Raw genomic sequence first — 18,685 nt, 5'->3', positions numbered from 1 at the left:
CTCGCTGAGTTGTTTAGGGCCTTGCTAAATTGCTGAGGTTGACCTTGAATTTTTGATCCTCCTTCCTCAGCTTTCAGAGTTGCTGGGATTACAGACATGTGCCCCAGCACCCCACTTAATGATTCACCATTTCTAACTTGGAAAAGTTGAATCGAATTCCACCTAGTGTTTGTAAAACTATATAAACTTAAAAGAAAATGAAAACCAATCTGAAATACTCGATTGTAAAACATTTAGAAAGTCCTAAATAGCATCAAATAGTTGATATTAACATTTTGGTGTATTTCGGTTTGTAGTATCTTTGTCTTTCTCAATTTTTAATGAAATGAGATAGTTTCTATGCTACTCATTTGTAACTGGTTTTTAAACATAATGGTATCAGATATGCCTCTGGAACATCACTTTTCATGGAGGTATGGCCTTCCAAGGTACCCATGTGCCACTGTGAATTTAACCAACTCCCCCACTGTAGATGGCTTCCATGATTTCCATATGATGAAACTCACTGAGGCGAACATTCTTGTGGGAATGTGTAATTAATTTCCCTGGAATAATTTGGATGCTGTTTTCAGTGTGACCATATCATTTCAACCTCACAACACCCTTGGGATAAGTAGGATATGATTGTTTTACAGCTTTTCCAGTTTCCAAGTCCAGCCTATTGTGGATGCTAGCCAGGATTACAGAGCAGAGCTCCGCTCTCCGCCTTTCAGAAAATTGCAAGATTTTCCTTTCCTTTCCTTTCCTTTCTTTCTTTTTGCAGTGCTGGGGACTGGATTTAGGACTGGGTAAATTTTCTACCACTGACCTACACCCCTAGCCTCCTCCTACTTAAAATTAGTTGTAGAAAGTGTTCATGGCTTGCCAGGTGTGGTGGGGCAGGCCTGTGACCCCAGCCACTTGGGAGACTGAGGCAGGAGGATTGCAAGTTCAAAACCAGACTCAGCAATTTAGTGAGACCCTGTAACAAAATAAAAATTAAAAAGCGCCGGGTATGTGGTTCAGTGGTTAAGCACGCCTGTGTTCAATCCCCTGTTCCCCGCTCCAAAAAAACCAAAAAGTGCTAGTGGCTTATAGGTTTTGCGTTCCTTCGCTATACTGGGCACAATACTGTGCACTTCCAGGGGCCAGGGCTGGTGGGAGCCCTGGGGCACCTCAGGAGGGTGGAGGACACACTACACATCTCACGGAGGTTTGTTCAGTCCGCTCAGTTGCAGCCTGACACGGACCACGACGGTCCGCGGGCAGCGGGCCCTGGTCCAGGCGTGCAGCTCGGAGGGTCAGCGCCGAGCAAGGCCAGCACCTGAGGGGTGCGCACGAGTCCGGCACACGGCTCAGCTGCAGCCTGACACCGCCCCCGACCATCCGCTGACCGCCGGCCCGACCCCGACGCGCGCGGGCAGACCCTCACCAGCCGCCGCGCCCGCGGGCTCCGGGGCCCGGGCGCCCGCGCCTGCGCGCTGCTGCCGTGTCCGCGCTCGCGTTGTCAATAAAGTTCGCGCGCGCCGGAAGCGGAAGCGGCGAGTCTCCATGGCGGCGGCGGCGGCGGGGCCGGTGTTCTGGAGGCGGCTGCTGGGTCTGCTGCCGGGCCGGCCCGGGTTGGCCGCGCTCCTGGGGCGCCTGTCCGACCGCCTGGGCAGGAGCCGGGACCGCCGGCGCAGGTGAGGGCGGCCCCCGCCGTGGCCGCGAGCCCTGGAGGCGGCGCTGGGCGCGCCCCGGGCGCCGGCGAGCTCCGGGCGGCGGCGGAGCCCGGCGGGGGCCGGGGGAGCGCGTGGACGGCGGGTCCGGGTCCCGTCCGGGTCCGGGGCGTCTCTGCCTTAGCCTGCCGGGAGCCGGCGTGGCGGGAGTGAATCAGCCAGCCCGCCGGCGGCGGGCGCGCGCGGCCCTGCTCACATCCTGCCCGAGAGGGCTGTTGGGCAATCCTGAGTCAGTGACGCTCGGGCCCGGGAAGAGGAACCGCTCGAGAGCCCGGTCACGCTGTTCCAGGGCCTGCGTTCTGGAAAAACACTGAAGTGAGTTGTGTAAATGGTGAAGTAGGCTTTGAAGAGATGCGCTCAGGCCCGTGGTCTCGGAGAGCAAACATTTGCCGAGAAGGCGCTGGCCCAAGAGGCCTGCTGCTGCTCGTAGAGAAGGGAAAGGTGATTCTTTCGTGTGCAAATAGTGTTCCCGTTAGAGACATTTGATCCTCACACTCGATCCCTAGGAAAAGATCTTCCAACCGCATCCTGTAGTTGAGGTTGCATTGTCCTAGGTGCCCCTTGGGTAAGATTTGGCCTCCTTGTCTTTGGGACAGAGACCTGGGTTTCAAGTTGTGTGTTCTGATTCTGGGTATGGAAAGGAGCTTGTTCTTATTGAGTAACTGCAAGATTTTCAGCAAAAACTGAAGTTTGATTTAGGGGAACTTTGAGGTGATAGAATCAAGGCAGGAAGGAACTCTTGGAAGCCGACTGATCAGAAGGGCCCAAGTTTCACAATGTGACCCACTCCCCCTCCGGGTGTAGAAGTGACTTCTTTATTTTCTGTAATTGATGCTTAGCAAAAGACTTGTTCATTCCATTGGATCGTGGCGTCAGATTATGCCTATCCCCAGCATCAAATTTCTGAGAAATTTTGTTTAAAGTTCCAAAAAGTGTTCTGTCCTCAAAGATGAGATGTTCTGGCCACTTTTATGCCCCTCTGTATGTTTAAACTATGAAAACCATGTTATTAATCCTTGTTTGACTTTGGAATTGATGGCTCAAGGGTGTTGGGGCAGTTTCCACAAATTCTTTTTAAAAAGGCATTTCTCTTGAGCATGTGTGTGTTTTGGGGAATAGTGCGGCTATGGGTATAGTCTAAATTGACTTCACAAAGTTTTTTATAAATAGTGTCAATGGGATGTAGTTTGTGTGAGTCCATATTTATTCATGATTAAGTTGGGAGGGAGAGAGTTGTTTCTGATTCAACGGTTACGTCAGAAGCTCTGTTTCTTGTGCATTAAGTCGGAAGTTCTTGTTTTATACTCCATGGAAATAATGCCTATGGCTCAGTTGAGGAAAAATGCTTTAGCCAGTGTTGATGATGCTGTAGGTTTTTGACTTTATCCTTTGCCCTGTGCTTTTTGCAGGGTTTTTTTTTTTTTTTTTTTTTTTTTGTACCAAGGATTAGAACCAGGGGCACTTAACCAGTGGTCCACATCCCCAGCCCTTTTTTAAACTTTTATTTTGAGACAGGGTCTCACTAAATTGCTGAGGCCGACTTTGAACTTGTGGTCCTTCTGCCTAACCTTTCCAGTTGGCTGGGATTACTGGTGTGTGCCACTGTGCTCAGACTTTTTTTTTTTCTGGTTCTTTGTGGCCAGGGTGTTTGGAGTTATTCATGTCTGTTGTGGCCACTCACCCACTGTTGGCTGCTGACTTTCATTTCTTCTCCATTGTTCCACTGCACCTCCCGATTCCTCATTCCCCAAATGATGTGGTTTCTTGTAACTCTCTGATCATTGATTCATTGATAATAGTTCTGTGTAGTCATGAGCTCAAGTTATTTTAGATTTCAGCTCGCCAGTTTGACTCAACTTTGGGGGTGGGGGGACCTGGTAAATCCTTGTGGCTTGCAAGAGGAACGGTGCTTGATGCTTTTACTGCCGTGGTTTCCTTTCAGGCTTAGAGATGGCCTTGAGACTGAGAACTCTACTTAAGATAATTTCTAATTAGTGATCTTGAAATACTGTTGTTTCCTCTTAAGCAAGCTTCTGACTCACTACCATTAGAGAGCACTGGATAATTCATTTATTTGTCACTTGTACAGAGCACTGCTGTGCTAGGTAGCAATCATAAAGACATAGCCCTGCCTTCAAGATGGCCAAACCTGTGAACAATAACAGGAAAGTAAGGTGGAAGGTCATGGTGGTACCTTGGAGACACCTGGAGGTCATGGAAGGCTTCCTGGTTCTATAATTGATTTGTTTTGAGGGAGGAGCAGGAGTAGGATGAGGTGAAGAAGAGGGGAGTGGGTGTAATCCCTGGTACAAAAAAAAAAAAAAATTAGGACTAGGTTTGGGGATGGTAAAAAGGTCACTTGGGGCATATTAATTAGTATCCAAGTGCCTGAGATGGAGGTGTTTGGTAGACTGTGGGAGAACTGAGAACTGGAGCTCAGGAGAGGGAGACGGAAGCCTCACATTGTTGGAGTCATTGGCTCCACTGAGTGGGCTGCTTGTTTGGAGTAGGTAAGACCTACTGGGAGATGGGTTAGGAAGGTCCTAGTTTCTAATTTTTTTTTTTTTTTTTTTTTTTTTGGTACCAGGGGTTGAACCCAGGGGTGCTTAACCACTGAGCCACATCCCCAGCCCCTTTTGTATTTTATTTAGAGACAAGGTCTCCCTGAGTTGCTTAGGGCCTCACTAAGTTGCTGACACTGGCTTTGAACTTTTGCTCTTGCTGAGCCACTGGTCCTAGTTCCTAATCTTGACCTTGTCTGCCATACGTGGAAATATTTTCTCTGGGACCTCTTTTTTTCTTTTAAACCATTTTTAGTGTGAACTAGATGTGCAATAAAGTCTTTATTTTTGAAACATAAGTCCCATTTTCTCTATTATAGGTGCATGAGTGAAGGTGTGTGTATGTGTGTGTTGGAGCCAATGGGCTTCCTCACTTTCCTGAGTTTTAAAGGGAAACAGGTAACCAGTGGGTGGTTTCTTTTATTTTTAAATGTGGTGCTGAGGATTGAACCCAGAGCCTCACATGTGCTAGGTGAATGCTCTGCCACTGAGCCACAACCCCAGCCCCCAGTGGATATTTCTTTCAATTAGGTTTTATTACCTTGTAATGGCAAGTCCTAGTCAGTTGTTTAATTCTTCAGTAATTTCTTCTCTAGGAACCACCAGATTTTCCAGAATTGCTTTTGAACTTTCTGATGTTGAGATCTAGTCTTCCTTACTTGTTAAGAGTTCAGAATAACCCATTCTTGGTTTATTTATATATAACAGAAGAATAGATAGAAGGGGGATAATTTGGAATCAAAGCATCATTTTCTCAATAATTCAAATTTGTATTTTTTGTTTTTTTGTTTGCTTTTGTCCTGGGGATTGAACCAAAGGGTGCTTTATCACTGAGCTACACCCCCAGCCCTTTTAAATTTATTTTGATACAGGGTCTCACCAAATTGCTCAGGTTCTCACTAAATTGCTGAGGCTTGCCTTGAACTTGAGATTCTCTTGCCTCAGCCTCCTGAGCCACTGGGATTACAGACGTGCACCACCACACGTGGCCCATATAATTCTTATTTGATCTTGCCATGCATTAGAGGTAAATTAGTAGTTGACTGACTTTCTCAGCTGCGACTTTAAGTTACTATTAACATGAGCATCCCTGAGGACATTGGAGCTGGAATGAATTAGGCTCAGTCAGTTGTGCACGGCTAGGCAGACGGGAAACAGCTGGGGATTAAAATGTTCTGATAGATAATCCCCTTGTAAATAGCATGATCTGATTAACGTAAACGAGCCAGTTCACGACTGCCCCTAGTCAGCCTGGCTGCAGTACCTTTGGAGTACCAGAACATGTGACTTGTTCTACTTGGGCACTTTGATCTGCTTGGTGTACTTGGCTACCTTGGGGTATATTGTGAGTTATAAATATATTTTAGATCTTTGCGTGCCCCCCCCCCCCCCCCCCGCCCCAATGGAATGGACTTCCTTTGGTTGAGCCAGGAGGAGAGTCATCTGGTCAGCTTGTAGTCCAGTGCTGGCAGCCCTGGCCTCTCATGCCGCCTTGCTGGGGGAGTTCAGCAGGCCATTGGTCTTTGGTAACCTACGGGAATCCACATCATTTCCCTTACTTGGGTGCAGGTCTTGCATTAGTCAGGAAGGGTTGCCTGCTGCTAGGGTTGCAGGAAGTACGGGACCTTGGTGTAGTTTTTCGAGTCCTTCTCAGGAAGTGTTATGACTGTTGCTTGTTTCTCATCAGTTCACTTTTTATGTTTAAATGTGTATGAATAGGGTGGGGTGGGGTGGGGTGGGTTTTTCTTAAAAAGTAGTTTCTGAAAATACAGCAGTCCAGAGAGTTCAGTTTCTGTTAAAGACTTCTTTCTTTTTATGTCGTTTTGTACAGATTTGGATGGGATCCAAGCCACAGAGTTTGTCCCACGAATCTTATGGTTTCAGCCGAGCTCATGGACCCTTAGAGCATGACTCTGAGCTCACCGAGTGGAACACTTAATGCCCCGTGTGGGGACAGGGACTACGACTCTTGACTGTCGTGGGTTTGTGAATGGGTCTGAAGATAGTCTTCCAGCTGTACTCTTTGTTCAAAGCCCACACACTCTCTTTGGAAAAAACCCTGAGAAATTGGCCTACAACTTGTGTTCCATTGGTAGTGGGTGCCATTAAGTATTACAGTTCCAGGGGAAGCAGACGTGTCCCTGGGTGTCCTTCTAGGGCTCAGTTGAACCTGCAGGCACATCATTTCACATCCAGAGGAGAAACGAGGTGTACCGGTGGTTTTCCATGAGATACCTGCAACTTTAGAACGTTGGGTGAGATGGGAAACCCATTTCCTCAGAGAAGGGACAGATGCTTTTTTTCCTGTTTCCCAGGGGCTTTTGTAAACAGGTGTGCTCTGTGGCATCTCAGCTGCGCAGGTTTTCCTGAGCTCAAGTCTCGCTGTTGTCCCCAGACCTCTCATGGGGACCTTGAGGGAGTGTGTTGTCTTCCTGGTGCTTCCTGATGGGCCAGGCAGGCTTCACTGTACTCATTTCGTGGCTGCCTCCATCCAGGAGCTCAGGGATAAGGGCTGTGCACTCACTCCAGGCGATTGAGATGTGGGTTCTCCTGGAGATAGAGGGAAGATGCTTCCCTCCCGACTTGGCCTACCCCTCCATTCAGACTCGTCATGCCCACTCACAGAGGCCCCCTCTGGGTGAAGAAATGGATCCCCAGATAGAGGGATTTGTCTGCATTGTTCATGGGAAGCCGTAAATCATGTGACTAAACCTTTACACAGAGGCAGGTGTCCTGTGGGCGTGGCTGGAGCTGGGTGATTCACATGTGCCATTTCACCTTCAGGATTGTAGGCAAAGATTGCTTTGTGTTCTCTGTCTTGGTTATTGCTGCAGTTTATAGGTTGAAGTGGTGCAGCTTCTGGCCCCGGTACCTGGAGGACCACCTGCTCTTGCTCTGTTCTCTGCACACTCCCATCATTCCGGAGAAAAGGAGTGGTCCTTTAGAGAGGCTAGACTGGCAGTCTTGCTTTCTGGTCCCTCCCCCCACACACTTCCTCCTTCTTATAACTAGAATGGGTACTAGATGATATCCAGAAAGAGAAGACATGGGGGAGCCGGTTCTAGATGTGGAAATCTTGCGTGTACACTGGTTTAGTTCTCTAAATAGTGACTGTGACACAGGACTTGGCTATTTTGGTGACCACAGCTTCTGTGTCCTCAAATCTCAGGGCTTAGTTTTTGGTGGGACGTGTGGTTTCTCGGTAATCTTCCTGTTATGAGGGGGAAATGCATGTGCAGGTGGTCGACTGAGAGACTAGAATTACTGTATCCTGGGGCTGCTGCTAGCCTGGGAAAATTCCCAGGAGTTGCCTTGTGGGAAGCCAGAAACTAACCCTCCTGGGTTTTGATGGAGGTAGGGAAAGAGCAGGCCCCTGAGCAGGCCCTGGAGAGGCTTGTCCTGCAGGTTCAGGAGGAGTCCTCTGCCCAACCTGTGCACTTGACATGAATTTTGAGTGTCACCTGTTGAGATGGGTCTCCTTGATGTGTGCTGTGGGACTGTTTACAAAACCCTTGTCAGGACACCTTCCTCTTTGGGGGAATAAAATGGACTTTTGAAGACTAAACCTCGTCCATAGTGAATAGGTGAAACCTAATTGGCTTCCAGCTCCTTCTCCTCTCTAACAAAAATAAACCTGTTAGTACACAGATTAAACAGGAAGCCAACACAGAAAGGCCTTCAATAACTGTTGGACCCAGGCCCTGGTGGATCATTCCCAGAGAGAGCTGCCTGGCAGGAAGGAGACCTGTCTGAGCTAACCAGCCCCAGGCACTGAGGCTCACGCTGCTGGGTGCCTGCAAGAGTGCTGCTCTCACGGGGTGGTTGGAGCTGGTGGCGGACCCTGGCACCCGCCTGAGCTCTGTGTGTGTGTGTGTGTGTGTGTGTGTGTGTGTGTGTGCGCGCGCGCGCTCTTCGCACTGGCCATCGAGGCGCTCCTGGGTTTTCTGCTGTGTGCATCCTTGCCTGGAGCCTCCTTCCCTCGCGGTACCAGGGATTTAACCTTTACCACTGAACTGCATTCCCAGCCTCACTGAGTTGCTGTGGCTGGCCTGGGCCTTGCGATCCTCCTGCCTCAGCCTCTTGAATTGCTGGGATTACAGACGTGTGCCACAGTGCCTGGCTAACTTAACATTTCTGCTTGTGTTGTTCTGAGATGATTCCAGGTGTGTAAGCTCTTGGGCCACCAAGACTGTGGAGGTGGTAACTGCTGGGCTACCTGGGCGTGCTGAGTATGTGGCAGGTGTTCTCTGGGGGGGCTGGGATTAGGTTTGCACTGTTGCTTACCCTCTTCTCTGCCTGTGCCAAGGAGTAGTTTCCTCTCTGGGAGCTGCTGTGCATCTCAGCCCACGTGGAGGCTGATGGGGCCTGACCACTTGGTGTGGAGCGGCACAGGTAGAGTCTGGCTCTTTCCTGTGTGATCTGAAAGGTAGCAAGAAGAGCTGTGTGGTGGGGTAGCTGATCTCATGTTGCTGTGCTCTGCCGCTGCAAGCAGATCACGTTTCATTCACGAGTATTAGATTTTAGGTCCCACGATAGGCTTTAAATTGTTAAGTTGTTACACAGTTTTCCCGTTGTCCCATAGTCTTCTGCTGGGTCACGGAGCCTTCCTTCTGCTCTCAGGCCTGGCAGGTGTGTGACATTGTTTGGGAAGTTGAGGCAGCAATCCCTTATTTTTTTTGAGCTGATGCCAGTCATGTCGTCACCCCCTCTAGAGACCGAGGGGGAGAACTGCTTTCCCATCTCTGCCCTGGGTTGCTGAGGCCTGTTCCAGTCTTCTTAGGACCTAGAGAGCCGGCACCTTCCTTCCTTGACTAAAGTTTTCTTAGCATCGAGTTGGTCATGGCAGACTGGTGGACTTTCTGGGAAGCACAGCTGTGGGCCATCTGGCATCTGAGCAGGGCCACTTATGAACCCTGGGAAGATTCAGTGCTTTATCATGAAGCAAGCAAGTGAAATCATCTTCCTGGAATTCGTGGCCATTCAGGCCTTGGGGGTGTTTGAGCATCTTTTCCCCAGAGTCCCTCTGGAGGTCACATGCTGAAGAGGGTTTTCCTGCTGCTGTTTGTAGGACTGGAATTCAAAACAGGGTGGTATTTGTGTAGGACCCTGGGTGTTCAGGGCAGCAGAGATGTGGCTCCATGTGCACTGCTGCACATCCTGCCTGGGCCTGGGGAGTGTGGGCACTCTGTGGGGGAGGGGCAGCTGGCTAGAGGAGGCCTAGCTCCGAGGTGTGTCTGCTGGTGGAGGGACCTTTCTCATCACTGCCAGCATCTTGGAAATAGGCCTCCTTTCTTAACCTTTTCCTGCTCCAGCCTTTCTCTCCAAATCTGAGTTTTAAAGAGAAACACATATTTTTCTGAGACCTTCCTCTTATGAGTCCCAGGGCTGGGGCTGTGGTATAACTCTCAGAATTTCACTAGGCTGACCCTTTTAGGTGTCTGTAGGCAAGATTTTTTTTTTTTTTTTTTTTTTTTTTTCTTTTTTAGGTGCTGGGGATTGAACCCACGAGTGCTGTACCACTAAGCCATCCTCGGTCCTTTTTCTTTTTTATTTTGAGATAGGGTCTCACTGAGTTGCCCAGGCTGGCCTTGAACTTGTGATTTTCCTGTCTCAGCCTCTCACGTTACTGAGATTACAGGCCTGTGCCACTGTGCCTGGTACTGTAGGTAAGGTGTCTTTGAGGTAGCTTTGGTAGGAGTAGTCACAGACAGTAACTTTTGTGAGTTTACTTGTGGTGGCTCTAAATTTGGTTCGTGAGTTGTTTGGAATTAAAGTTTGGGGTTTATCCATAGGCATTGGCACTTTGCATTGCTCATGGACTCTGTGGTGTTAGAAGGAAAGAGGCTGAAGGACAAACCCCTCTGCAGAGCTTGGCTTGGGCTTACTATTTCAAATGTTCTAGAAAATCTGAAACTGACTAAAACAACACTTTGGTCTCCCACAGCAGCTGAGAGAGGTGTCTCCAGGAATGAATAAATAAATATACACACACAAACACACATATAATTTTTTAAAATTAGAGCTTTATAGTTATACATAATAGTTGGATTCATCATGGCAGATCATACATGGATGGAATTCTCTTTTTGTTCATGATGCCCCTTTTCTCTTTTCTCCCCTGTACTCCTTACTCTACTCTATTAGACTTCCTTTCATATGTCTGTATTTGATTGGTTCTTTCTTCCTATGCATAAAGGTGGATTCCCTGTGGTGTTATATAATGCACAGGATGTGATTAGTGAAGCATTCATTGTGCATTGTCTCCTCTTACCCATCTCTCCACGCTGCCTCTCAGTCTCCTTCTGCACTACTGATTTTCCCTGTAACTTTCTATTTCCCTCCCCCTTTCCTTTATTTTACTCTGACTTTCACATATCAGAGAAAACATTTGACTTTTGAGTTTCTGAGTTTGGTTTATTTCACTTAGTGTGTTTTCCATTTCCATCTAATTAATGGTAAATGCTATAATTTCATTCTTTTTTTATGGCTGAGTAGAACTCCATTGTATAGGTATACCACAATTTCTTAATCCATTCATCTGTTCGTGGGCACCTGGGTTGATTCTATAATGTAGTTATTTTCAGTTGTGCTGCTATAAATGTTGAAGTGAGTGTATTGTTATAGTATACTGATTTTAGATCTTTTGGGAAAATACTGAGGAGTGGGATAACTGGGTCATGTGGTGGTTCCATCCCTATTTTTTTGAGGAATCTCCACACTGCTTACTAGAGTGGTTGTGCTGGTCCGCAGTTTCACCAATGGTGTACGATGTACCTTTTCCCCACATCCTTGCCAGCATTTGTTATTGTTTGTGTTCTTGCTCATTGCCTTAATGACTGGGATAAAGCAAAATCTCCAGGGGTGTTTGAGGAGAGTGACCCATTTGTGTGTTTTTTCAATCAGGTCGCCATGGCTGCTGTTGGCTCCCTTGCTATCTCCAGCTGTCCCGCAGGCCACCTCCCCACCTTGCTGCCTGTGTCCAGAGGGTGTGCACCGGTTCCAGTGGATCCGAAGCCTGGTTCCAGAGTTCGGTGTCTGCAGCTCTCATGTCAGAGTGCTGTCCTCCCCAGCAGAGTTCTTCCAGCTCATGAAGGTGGGTCATTTCTGAAGGACCCAGGGGCAGAAGTTGGAGTTGGGCCCTTCAGGGGATCAGGTTGGGTGAGTCCTCGGTGCCCTTCATTCTAGAAGCTTCTTTTTAAAAAAGTTATTTGTTGATGGACATTTATTCATTTATTTATTTATTTATTTATTTTTATGTGGTGCTGAGAATCAAACCCAGTGCCTCACACATATCAGGCAAGCACTCTACCACTGAGCCACAACCCCAGCCCCTAGAAGCTTCTTGTGCTATTCAGCCTAAGTTTCCCTGCATGGCCAACATCTTTAAGCAGGGAGCAGTGAGGGCAGGGCCCATTCTGATTCTTGAGGACTCGCTGATTCCCTTGTTGTTTGTGTTGCAGTTGTGGGTCATTCGAAGGGAAGTTAGTGAGGATGTGTGGACCCACAGCATGTCCCTGCTAGGTGGCTGGGGAGGAGTGAACCTTTATCTAGCCTGTGCAGAGTGGACCCCTACCTTTGGAAATGTCTGCACACAATGATGTTGTCTTGGTAGATGTCACCACAAGGAGACCTAGCCATTCAGCAAAGGCATTTCAAGATAACTGGGAGGGGCTGGGGTTGTGACTCAGTGATAGAGCATTTGCCTAGCATGTTTGAGGCATTGGGTTCAAATCTCAGCACTGCATATAAATAAAATAAAGGTATTGTGTCCGTCTATAAGTAAAAAAAAAAAAATTAAAAAAGATAACTGGGAGACTTGGACACTCTGGTTTTAGGTTTCACAGTCCTGGTTTTCTGGGACTCTGTCTAAGGTAAGTGCCTTCCTTTCCTGTTAGTGATAATCATCTTTGCATTTTGAGTAACTTTCAACATGTTTCTCAGGTTTACACGCTGCGTCTGATTATTTGGGGTTGAACCACTAATTGGAATGAAGTAATTCAATACTAATGAATCTTTAACAGCATGAACTTTGCAAGTTCATATTAGCAATGGTGCTAGAATGCAGATCTGATGGGCCAGACAGACAGGAGAATGCTGGGGGAATCTTAGGAGACAGAAGTGGAGGTGCATCTTGGTATAGCAGTGAGCCCTCATTCATGTGAAGACCTGCCCGTCTCCTCTGCTTGCAGCCTCTTGTTGTGTTGGTCCATGTTTAGCTTCGTTGCCAGCTGGCTCACTGCAGAAGGCATTTGTTATGGTGCTGGGCAGGTCCTCTTGTTCTCCCTCTCCCCCTCCCCGTGCTTCACTACTTGCCCCCCGTCCTGTGCATCCTTGCTCGTCAGGAGCGATGCTGCTGAGAGCTCTTGGGTCTCTCCTGGGGTTGAAGAAATAGGTTTTTCTATGCTGATTCTTAGTGTCCTGATTGATTCTGGGTGAACGGCTCACTGTGATTCCCCTGGCCAGGAGGCTGGGCCATGCCGTGTCCCTGCCAGACTATGGCCGCAGAGCCCAGGAAGGGGCAGAGGGGCTTGGCCCAGCAGGTTGAAAAGCCGAGACCTCTGGACAGGATTATGAGCAGGTCCTCCTGGCTTGCATCACATGGGGTGACATGCATTTCTTCCTGAGACAGACAAGGACAAGGGAGGACAGCAGTGGTTTCTGCCTGGTCCCCATGCCTTCCTTACGGCCAGGTTGTCTTGTGGGCCCTGGTGACCTATAGCAGAAAGATATGCTTTGGTTGCCTGAGCCAAATTGACCCAGACCTTATTTGCTTTTCTCTCTTTCTCTCTCTGTCTCTCTCCTTCCTTCCTTCCCCTTTTCCTTTTCCCTTTTCCTTTCCTTTCCCCTCTCCCCTTTCCCCTTTCTACTTTCCTTTCCTTTCCCCTTTCCCCTCCCATGTCTTTCCCTCCCCTCCCCCCTCTCCCCCCTTCTTCTTTTCTTCTTTCCTTGCCAGGGATTGAACCCAGGGGCACTTAACCACTGAGCCACATCCCTGGCCCTTTTTAGTGATTTGCTTAGGCCCTCACTAAGTTACTGAAGTTGGCTTTGAACTTGAGATCCTCCTGCCTCAGCCTCTGGAGCCACTGGGATTATAGGAGTGTGCCATTATACCTGGCTGCTTCTCTTTATTATTATTACTCCCTACAAGCATCTATATTTATAGGTCGCAAAGGAAATCACAACCTTGGGATGATGTTTTGTTTTTTTTCTTGTGCTTAAGCCTTTCCCAGTGCTGCATTCACACGTTTATAGTCCAGATACCCAACTTCCTGTGTGGGTGACTCGGGCTGGGGATGGCAGGAGCTGGCGTGAACCATGCTCCTCTTACCCTGCTCTTGTGTTTCATCGGGTGTTGACCTAGGGCAACACTGCTGTTTTTTTCTGCCCTTGCCACTCCCTTCGGGGCAGGGCTGCCTGGAGTTTTGGAGGCAGGGTCTGTTCTTGCTGGAGCAGAGTCTAGGGAGAGAACACTGGTTTTGGGGACATCTTTATGATATGTCCTCTTTGAGCGTTGGTTCTGTTTTTGTGTCTGTGTATCTTGTATGTATTTCAAAAGTGATACCTGTTCATTGTAAGCAACTCAGCTGTGCAGGTGGTGGGTAGAAAGGGTATAGGTTGCACCTGTATTCTTCCTTCCGCTCCTGTGTGGCATATATTCTCCACGTTCCTGCAGGTACATACATATGTGCACATGTGTACAGCTGTATGTCCACAGGGTTGGGTATAAGCAGGTGGGAACATGGTTTGCATCCTGCTCAGTAATTTGCTTTTGCATTTCAGCAATATACCAAGGACATTATGGACATTCACATTGTCAGGCACAGATCTCCTTCATTCTCCACCCCCCCCCATATTTTTTTATTGGTGCATAATAGTCATACATAATATGCACATAATATATGATATTCTTCCTTCTTTTTCTTACTTTTTAAAAAAATTTTTTTGGGTCCTGAGGATTGACCCCAGGGACACTTGGTCACTGAATTTTACCCCAGCCCTTTCTGTTTTTTATTCTGAGACAGGGTCTCACTAATTGCTGATGCTGGCCTTGCACCTGCAGTCCTCCTGCCTTAGCTTCCTTGCTGTTGGGGGTTATAGGCATGGCCATCAAACCCAGTCCTCCTTCATTCTTTTTAGTGGCTACCTTGCATTTTATAGTAGGGTTAGACTGTGCCTTTTACAGGTTTGAGGATAGTATGTCCTTATTTGGGGGTCGCGATATATGGCGGGTTCTTTTTTTTTGAGATAGGGTCTTCACCTTCAGCTCATGCTCTTCCTCCTCAGCCTTTGAAGTGTACCAACCCTAACCCTAACCCTAACCTTAACCTGCACTGTGTGTGTTTTGGTGAAGACAGAGGGTAGCTCAGCTTGGAGTGTGAGATGCCTTTAAGGTCAAAGGAACATATTTTTCTCAGTAAACTATGAAAATGCTGACTGTGAATTTTGAATGGGTTCTCTTCTTTCAGGGGCAGATAAAAGTAGCCAAGAGGCGGGTCGTGATGGCATCCCTCTACCTGGGGACAGGTCCTTTGGAGCAAGAGCTGGTAAGGTTTATGAGGAGTTGGTCCCTGAGTATCACAGTGCCGAGGGGCGGGTTAGTGCTGTCTTTTCTTGGCCTCTGTTACAGCCAGCGCTTGTTCATGTTGCTGCAGATGTCAGATGTATCAGGAGGATGTGAGGGGGCTTAGTCAGGTGCTGGCCAGTGTCCTCCTGTGCAGGGCTCTTGCCTTCTCTGTCTACCAGTCAAGGGCTTGGCAGACAGCAGCTGGCCCACTGACTGCTTGGTGTGGCCTGAGAGTTAAGAATGGCTTTTGCATTTTCCAATGATTGGAAGAAAACAAAGATGACTATTTTGTGGCTCAAGTAAAGTGTAATTAAACTCACAGTTCTGTGCTTGTCACTGAAGTTTTATCTGAGCAAGCCACACTCATTGTGTATCCACGTGGTTACTTTTGTGCAACAGCAACACAGCAGAATAGTTGTGACTGAGACCACCTGTGACAACTCTGTGGCCCTTTTCAGAAAAGATTTTCTGACCTTGTACTGTATAGATGAACTCAAGTGCAGGTGAGCTGGCCTGTGTCCCCAGGCTGGTGTCGGATGCCGGGTACGAACCAGCCCTGTTCTTCCTGAACTTTCTAGCATGCCTCACTGGTTATTCAGACAGGCAGGGTGGGCATGAGCTGGAAGCTGTCCAAGTGGTGCCGCTCATGGCATGGTCCAGTACAGGCTGGCGGCTTCTGAGGTGGAGTTGGTGGGACCGTGAGTGAGGTCTTGCCTGTGTCCTGTCTCGGGTTGCTTTCTGCCCAGAGGGAGGGGAATGGCTCCTTGCCTTGACTTGTCCTTGTTCAGAAACTCACAGATGGGAGCTAGGCAGTGCTTGAGGTGGGATGGGAGTGTGGCAGAGGGAAGGTGGTTCAGGCCACAGCTCTCTCCCTGCTTCTGAGGCCGGAGTCTTCTCCTGTCTCCAGGTCACACTCTCAGCTGCAATCTCGGGAAGCCTGTTTGTTCTCATGGGGTAGGAATGAAATGTCCTGGCCACCGACAAGGGCCAGTGGGCAGGTTGTCTTGGATTCATTCATTGAGCAAATATTTTTACTGAGCACGCTCCATAGTAGACCTGTATTTGTTGTGTGTCTGTGCAGATTGTCTTTTGAAATCTCTGTGGGAGACAGTGTCTTAGAGAGTGTGTCTGCCAGACCAGCTGCTGAGCAGCATACCCCTGGCCTTTGTCTCCTGGGGCCTAGGTTGGAGCAGGCAGCAGTGGCTGTTTCTGATCAAGTCCCAAGGCCTTGCCTGAAGCCCTCTCCCTGTGGTGACTCCTGAGTGCTGGGGATGTGTGTGCGTGTTCAGGAAGGGTGGTGAGAGTGTGTGCTCACTAGGCGATGAGCTGTCTTAAACACAGAAATATCCTTTTGGTCTTGTTTCTGTTCCTTTGGGTTCTTTTTCCTGATAGGTGGATTGCCTGGAAAGCACTCTAGAAAAGTCTCTGCAAGCTAAGTTTCCATCTGACCTCAAGGTCTCCATTCTCCTGGATTTCACCCGGGGCTCAAGAGGTAGGTTGCATATTTAGCCCTTTCCTCTTCCTCTCCCACATTCTTGGTTGGAGGAGTTATATCGTCACCTCTCCTGGTTCCAGGCAGAGACAAGGCCCAGAACTGCCTACTTTTCCTAGTCAGGATTCCTTCTGCATCAGGTGACTGGCAACCTAACTGTAAACAGCTTCGGCAAAAAGGGATTTTTTTGCTAGGGTCACACTCCTATAATCCTAGGGTCTCAGGAGACTGAGGCAGGAGGATTGCACATTTGAGACCATCCAAGGCAATTTAGCAAGGCACTGTCTCAGAGCAAAAAGGACAGGGCATGTAGCTCAGTGGTAGAGCACCCTGGGTTTAATCCACAGTACTGCCTCCCTTCCCCCAATTTTTTTTTGACTCTTGTGCCTGACCTCTTTGAGTGGCTCATGATTTGGGGCTTGGATTTATCCCCAGGATGCATCTCCTGGCCCTGCTTTCTTTGGGCTTGCTTCCTTCTCAGAGTCTCTGGTGGCTGAGGCCTGTGCCCACGACACCCCACCTTTGTTCTTGGACTCTGTGTGGTGGTGTCTGTGACTGAGGCCCTGTGCCCGGAACTCCTTTGCTATTGGAAGAAAGTTTCCTTCTCTGACACTTAGGCCAAAAGCCCTGAGTGGCTGCTGTGGACTGTGGCCCCAGCCCTGAATTGTCACAGACCTGGAGTGTGCTGAGAGGCCCAAACCAGGCCTGCATGTTGTCTTGTGGACCTTGGGTGAGAGGTCAGGGTGAGTCCTCTTTACCGAGGGCAGGAAGGCCGAGACTGAGGCTGGGTGGTACCTCCAAGAGGAAGTGGTTGCAGTTACCAGCAGGAGGGTAAGTAGGTGTCAGGTGGCAAAAATGGTAGCTGTCTGCTGCACAGTCCTGCTCGAGGCAGTGCCCATTGGTGTGGCTGGTTCAAACCAGCAGCCAGGTGAAGTAAGGCCCACCTGGGAGGTGGCTCCTCCCTGGCAGGTGGGATTTCTTTCCCGGTTTGAGTCACCTGCCGTTCTCTCTGCTCCCTCCTGTCTAGGCAAGAAGAACTCTCGCACAATGTTGCTTCCACTCCTGCAGAGGTTTCCAGAGCAAGTGCGCGTATCCCTCTTCCACACGCCCGATCTGCGGGGGCTTCTCCGGCTCCTCGTCCCTGAGCGCTTCAACGAGACCATTGGCCTCCAGCACATCAAAGTGTACCTCTTTGATAACAGTGTCATCTTGAGTGGGTGGGTCTGACCTGTCAGCTTCCCCTTAGTGCTGTAGTCTTGGAGTCAGTGGGACAAAGAGAAAGGACAGCTGTCTGTTAACGCCTCAGAGCCCCTGCTGTGTTGCCTGCAGACACTTGACCTCTTCCACCGCCCTGCCTGCGCCCTGGGAGCTGGAGCCCCAGAGGGTTGCTTGGAAGGCAGCCAGCATTTACTGAGCACTTGTGTGTTGGCCACAGTGCTAAGCCCCTGCTGTGTGCCTCGTCACTTCTCACCATGACCCTGGGAATGTTCTCCTTGGTTTATACCTGGAAGAACAGGTCAGGGTGGATGAGTGACATTTGTCAGGCAAAGCCCAAACGACAAATGGTGAAGCAGCCAGGGTGGACGTCCACAGGCTTTTGGTGCCAACAGGGAGCTGGTAGATGATCCTGCTTGATTGGACTCTTCTCAGCAGATGGTCAGCTCCTTGGAGTGGAGGTGGGGTTGGCAGATGCTAGTCCTTGCCCCGTCTCCTGCTGTTTGTTAACTGACTGCTCTTGTTATTTCCTGACCTGAGTTTGTCACTCCCCTCCTGTTCTCTGAGGCCTGGTCACCTCTTACCTGAGTCTTCACCTACTTCTTCCTGTAGTGCAAACCTGAGCGACTCCTACTTCACCAACCGCCAGGACCGCTACGTGTTCTTGCAGGACTGTGCAGAGATTGCCGACTTCTTCACAGAACTGGTGGATGCCGTGGGGGATGTGTCCCTGCAACTGCAGGGGGACAACACAGTACAGGTGGTGGACGGGATGGTGCATCCTTACAAAGGTAGGCCTGGCCCTGTCCTCCTGGGCTGGGGTGCAGACCAGGGAGCACACCTGGGTGGCTTTGCTTCAGGCACAGGAGAGAGGGTGGCAGGCGACAATCTGCCTTTTTCTCTGAAGCCAGATAGGTGTGACCCACTGGCTAACAGTCATGCTCTGAAGGTGAGAGCTGGCTGGAGAAGACAGGAGTGTGAACTTGGGCCTGTGTGCCTAAGCGGGTCAGCCAGGAGCCTCCCCTGCTCTTACAGAAAGAAACTGCTTAGTGACCGCCCTTCTCAGCTCATTCCCCAAACCTCCTGTCACAGACACCCTGTGGCTCTCAGCTCCATTGAGTCTGTGCCTACCACCTGGAAGGTGAAAAGGGAGCGC

The 18,685-nt window shown here is 49.2% G+C and overlaps 1 protein-coding gene across 4 annotated transcripts in view; it reads left to right on the top strand.

The window, feature by feature from the left end:
• Window positions 1–1,522: 1,522 nt before the first annotated feature.
• Window positions 1,523–18,685, top strand: part of Pgs1 (phosphatidylglycerophosphate synthase 1) — a 37,029-nt gene continuing 19,866 nt past the window's right edge. For 3 of the 4 annotated variants that reach the window (XR_007107581.1, XM_047542843.1, XM_047542844.1), the window contains exons 1-6: window positions 1,523–1,661; window positions 11,162–11,351; window positions 14,725–14,802; window positions 16,215–16,314; window positions 17,342–17,531; window positions 18,142–18,320. Coding sequence is in view for 3 of the 4 variants with exons in the window: in XM_047542843.1 (XP_047398799.1) it covers window positions 1,531–1,661; window positions 11,162–11,351; window positions 14,725–14,802; window positions 16,215–16,314; window positions 17,342–17,531; window positions 18,142–18,320 (868 nt within the window). In the remaining variant the exon portion in view is untranslated. Of the gene's footprint in view, window positions 2,013–11,161; window positions 11,352–14,724; window positions 14,803–16,214; window positions 16,315–17,341; window positions 17,532–18,141; window positions 18,321–18,685 lie in introns of all 4 variants that reach the window. The other variant, XM_047542845.1, reaches the window with a different exon arrangement.

Source organism: Sciurus carolinensis, chromosome 3 (genome assembly GCF_902686445.1).
Source record: "Sciurus carolinensis chromosome 3, mSciCar1.2, whole genome shotgun sequence".
Classification (NCBI taxonomy): Eukaryota; Metazoa; Chordata; class Mammalia; order Rodentia; family Sciuridae; genus Sciurus; species Sciurus carolinensis.
This window is presented reverse-complemented; position numbering and strand designations above follow the sequence as displayed.